Genomic DNA, 5,124 nt, shown 5'->3' with positions numbered 1-5,124 from the left:
TATCAAACTGGGTTTTGGCTCAGTGACAGGGGAGCCAATAAGGAATTCCAGAACAGCAAGCTTTCAATGTATTAAACAATGCAGCCTTGGAATCTTACTAGAAGGCAATTGAGCCAAAGCATCATCACAAATGCCATCCATGAGCTCATCTGAATCAGTCTTAGGAACAACAAGTGCTGGGTCACAAGTGAATACTCCAACGAACTCAACAACATCATTTTGGTTGAGATCACTTTCCAAAGAATCATAAGTACCTAGCCAATACTACCCAAAAGACCGGCCTGTTAGGAGCGGAAGACATAAGTATTTAACCCAGGACCATAACATCACACCCACCTTCACGAGTCGACTACCACGATGGCCACACTCTAGCGGCGGCCCACTCTAGTTTCTGCTAGGTCCCCCCCCTTCGCTCAGGACTCTCGCCGCGGGGAATCGAACTCGCGACTTAGCGCCTGTTCTGATACCAAATTGTTATGGTCCCAGATCAACACGGAGATTCACAGGGGAAGATGAAGAAGATAACGAAGAAGAAGAGAACGAAGAGGAGGAAGAACGACGATGGATAACCTGGCTCTAAGGGAGACCGTAACCTATGGCTCTGAGGGACTCCGCAACCTAGGTTCGTCGAAGGAAAACCTTGTCCTATTTTGTTTCAAATTCTACTTCCTCATTTCATTCCATAACGTCCCTTAAATAGGACTCATGATCTATGGTTCCAGAGAGAATTACAATTTTGCCCTTCTAGGCATTTAACATGAAAATAAACTAAATGGCTACATAGCTAACTCAGTTAGAGTAATTAACTCGGCCACGGTGTCTCAGCCTGACTTGGCTCACTATTGGGTCTATAACATAGTTCTTGCCCCAGGCATCTTGACAAGCTCATATAGTTGTACTTGAGCTGAGATTGAGCTCATATATAGCCTCAACCAGGAGCTCAAGCTTGGTGGTTACAATTTGAGGAAAGCTAACTTTCTAGAATTTGAGCTTGGCTCAACTAGTTGCCACCCCCGAAACCTTCAGTTCGTCAGTGAAGATTGTTCCATTTCTCATTATTTAGTATTACATTGACATTCAATTGGCCTTTAAACAAACATGTAAATTATGTTTTTTTAGATAAAGATTTATCTGAAACTGTGTTCAAGGAGCAACTGATGGGTCCTGTTAAATAAGATCGAGATCGTTATGTTTGTCATTTGAAGAAATCTATAAATGACTTGAAACAGGCATCTCAGTCTTGATTCCTTAAATTTCATAGAGCTTCAGCAGTTTGGTTTCTGATAAGTACCATTGTTTTGAGTTAGTTAATTGATACTTGGATTTTGACTGGATTGGTGATATTGAGACTCTGGTTTTTGAGCGGTCTATATGTAACTTGGTGTTAGTTTTATTTCTTGGAAGAGTCATAACTAAAAGATTGTTGCTCGTTCTACCACTGAGGCTGTGATCAGGTCTTAGTTACTGCTACTACTGTGATGATCTGGTTTCATCAATTGTTGAATTTTTTACTTAGTTGTTAGACTGTTCTATTATATTTCATAATAATCATAGTGCCTTGGCAAGCACTTTGATCCCATCCTACATGATTGCTCCTCATCTTCTCTTCCGTTCCTCCTCATGCCGATCGACTTGGCAAGTTTGCTTTCCAACATCTAGTACCAAAGTGAGGAGATCAAAGCACTCTGTTTCGTAAGTCAAATCCCACTAATGACTGATTTTCAGAAGAGATTTTCACTTTGGTACAGAAGAGATTTTCAGAGGTGACAGAAGGAAAATCGAAAACCTAATATGTGTTTAGAGGTTGATGACGAACACCTAGTCACCCGATTGTATATCAAGTGAACCCGATCATATTAGAAAGAAGAAGGGTTTTTGAAGGATCCAGTGGAGACAGCCTTTCTGTTTTTCGTCACCTTGATCATTTTTTTCAGGTCAACTAGAGACGGAAAAAATAATGAAAAACTCTTTTGTTTGTCTTCTTTTAAACGGTAATCTCATAAACTGCTAAAAAACAGTGTATGACTTGTTCTTAAATATCAGTGATTGGTTTTAAATTTCTCAAAATAAAGTAGTGATTTTCATAAAATAGGGATTTAAAACAACAATGATTTTGCAATAAAAAGCCATGTTTTTACAAAAAATAAGCACTGAAACAGAAGATTTACTTTGAGAAGTGATTTGCATTAGGAGAATCTATCATTTGACTAGAAAAATCGTTGTTTAGATATATGATTTCGACTCACTGGGATGCCTGGGTTAAGATGCTTTCCGCATCGACGATTATTCCAATGGTGGCGTCCAGGCGCACTTGGAGTTCGAAGGCAATACCGTACCAGAGACGGCAGTAACGCGAGCGTTTTCCCAGGTGATACAAGATGAAGGTTTTGAACTCATTAGTATCTGCTCTGAAGACGGAAGAAAAGAGATCACAGGGAAAGAAAACAGAAGTTGAAAAAGGAACTATAAAACTAGCTCAAATTTTCTAAGAAGTGCAACAGCACTCGAGAGTATACAATCTGTATTTGTGTAGCGAAGTATAAAATTTACAGTTTTCAACTGCGGAAACATGGCTCTGGGATTCATAACGAAAGATAGCGTTCAGCGGTGTCTGGTGCAGTGAAGTAGGAATCCCATTCATCGTCTTCCTCGATACCCATCAAGTCATTTTTCCACTTCCGTTGCTCTTCAGTAAAATCCTCGGTCGGTCCGCTTTTCCTCCTCCCCTTCCTCACCTTATTTACGTTTTCAATTACTCCTCTAACAGCTATATCAAACGCATCTTCAAGTTTCCCCAATCTAGATCTTGGGTCTGCATATATTAGCCTTGGAATTAAACCTATAACCGTCTCCCTCATCGTTCTCACTCTCTCTTCAGGAATCTCAAGCAGTGTCCTCTCTATGCTAGTCTTTCCTTGTCTCACCTCCCTCTCCGGTATAAACACGGAGTAATTAGAATGATTCTTCGGCAGATGCCACCTGTACTGAACATAAGCTGAGCCGGGATGGAAGAACACCGGTATACATCCCGCCAGCATCGAATCGAAGGTCGATCGGCGAGTATAGGAGTCCCCCGGAGGCTGTAAACAGAAAATGGACCTCTGAAACATCTTCATCACATTACTCGGTGTCCGGCACTCGTCTTTCCAGGTGTCGCAGTCAAGAAACCAGCACCTCCTGGAAGCCTGGCAGTGTCTGATAAGGTTATTGCGAATCGAGGCGGTCATGTTTGGCCGTGGAGCTCCGGCGAAGGAGAACAACCAAGGGCGATTCAGCTTTCTCATCCTACTCTGCCATGAGAATACCTCGCTGTCTTTGGATGGATGAAAATAAGTTGGGTATGGTATAGAGTAATCGTTGTTGCTCCAAGGGTTCGATTCTATAACTAATATAGTCATGTTCCTGGCTTCTGGCAGCAGCAAAAGCTTGCTGCCCCAATCCGATTCTTCGTCTGTTAATCTTCTAAAATCCCAAGCTATCCTCCCTGCTACGAGAAAATGGTCACGACCCCCCATCTTCTTCCACTCGGGCCTCGCCGCCAGCCAGTTCATGAGATCCAGAGCAGCAGAATCGCGCACTGAAACATTGTATCCCCACAGATAGCGAGCTACGTCTAAGCCAGCGAAAAATGGTACGAAGATCGCCGAAGCTTCAGAGGAATTGTCGGTCAAACACCGGTACTGTCTCATTCTCCTGTTGAAGATTACATCGAGGGAAAATTGGTCAGTCGCGTACCAGCCCTTTTTGGAGAAGACGCGGTCCTTGTCTCGAAGCATGGGACCAAGCCCGCCATTAGAGGTGAAGCGGCACATATCCGTCCATATGCTCAGTGTTTGACATTGCTTCAGCATGTCCATGTTGAACCGGTTCGGAAGGCGGTGAACATAGATGTATCGACCGGAGCAGGACTCCCTCCTCAGTTTCACGGACCGTTTTTCCGAAACGCGCAAGTCATCGACGGTTTGGTTTGTGACTGGGAGTTGATCGTGCGTTCTAACTCCCCCCGCGTCACCATTTGCACGAACCGGGTTTCTATCTTTTATGGGTTTTTTTGGACCGGAATTACTATTTTCAACCTCGTGGTCCTCTGCAGCTGATGCTCGGTTCATGGATTCCTGCAGGCAAACGTCGTTCTTCCCCAACTGAGCTGTCTGAGGCGTGCAAGATTCGGGACCTCCATTTGGAGCTGCTGACCGGAAGGATTTTTTCCCTGCGTCGTTTGGACTTCTGGCCAACGTCCGGGGCCCGATGGATTCCGGTGGCAGCGAGTCGACTCGGGAGGAAGCAATAACGTAACTGTAAGGGACGATGGATTGAATGCTTCTGGCCAAGGTTGAGGAATGGGAATAATAGAAGAAAAACCAGAAAAGGGAGACGGAGAGGACGACGAAACAGAAATGGCTTCGACACTTACCATTCAGTTTCTCCATCCTTTCTGGATGAATATTCCTCGTGGGGAGAAGGCGACGACTCATAGAATCCCGATCGGCTTAGCGGGATTTCATGCGGGAAGAGGTGTCATGTCTCCTGGTTTTGGAAATTGAGGCCTCCGAAAGGGTGAAAAGCTGGAGGTTTCCTTGTCAAAGGGATTTCAAAGCTGAAGACCGACGAGAGAAAGGGAACAAACTGAAATGAGAAAATACACCGTCGCTTCATTTACGGAGCGTAGAAGGAAGCTTTAAGGAAGAAGCGTGGACTTCGTCAAAGTCTTCGAATCTAACAAAGGAAACTACTATTAGGAGGGGACTCTGGGAGAATTGATGATCCTGTGAAACTTCTAATGAGGCAGCGAAGGCGAACACTATTTACAAAAATTAAAAATCCGCATGAGGAGCAACCAGAACCAGATAATGTTTTGCTAATTTCCAGCAAATACTCATTGTTATGATTAATAAACCCATTATTACTTTCGCAATATACAGCTTATGTTGGTAACGTATACAAGCACAGACTTAACCATGACTCGTTTTTAATGAGCCCAATCTATGTCATTAATAGCCTCAAAGTAAGGGTAACATCGAGCCGAGCCTGAACCTATCAATATTCGAGCAGAACTTGATTTAAATATTTCGAACTCGCGCTCGAGCTGAGCCCAACCTCGAGTGTAAAATTGTTATCGAGATC

General features: G+C 43.6%; 1 protein-coding gene across 1 annotated transcript; it reads right to left on the bottom strand.

Annotated features, from left to right (window-relative positions):
- Positions 1 to 2,582: 2,582 nt before the first annotated feature.
- LOC137943021 (xyloglucan galactosyltransferase KATAMARI1 homolog) lies at positions 2,583 to 4,430 on the bottom strand. Its single transcript, XM_068788721.1, has one exon. It carries the CDS (start codon positions 4,428 to 4,430, stop codon positions 2,583 to 2,585), a length of 1,848 nt encoding a protein of 615 aa, XP_068644822.1.
- Positions 4,431 to 5,124: the final 694 nt, after the last annotated feature.

Source organism: Aristolochia californica, unplaced genomic scaffold (genome assembly GCF_029961685.1).
Source record: "Aristolochia californica isolate CCGP_79_NKW_82.1479 unplaced genomic scaffold, dmAriCali1.0.hap1 SCAF_10, whole genome shotgun sequence".
Classification (NCBI taxonomy): domain Eukaryota; kingdom Viridiplantae; phylum Streptophyta; class Magnoliopsida; order Piperales; family Aristolochiaceae; genus Aristolochia; species Aristolochia californica.
This window is presented reverse-complemented; position numbering and strand designations above follow the sequence as displayed.

Bases quoted from the DNA above. Each gene is read 5' to 3' on its own strand.
- LOC137943021 (XM_068788721.1), bottom strand. From the start codon at position 4,430: ATGGAGAAACTGAATGGTAAGTGTCGAAGCCATTTCTGTTTCGTCGTC.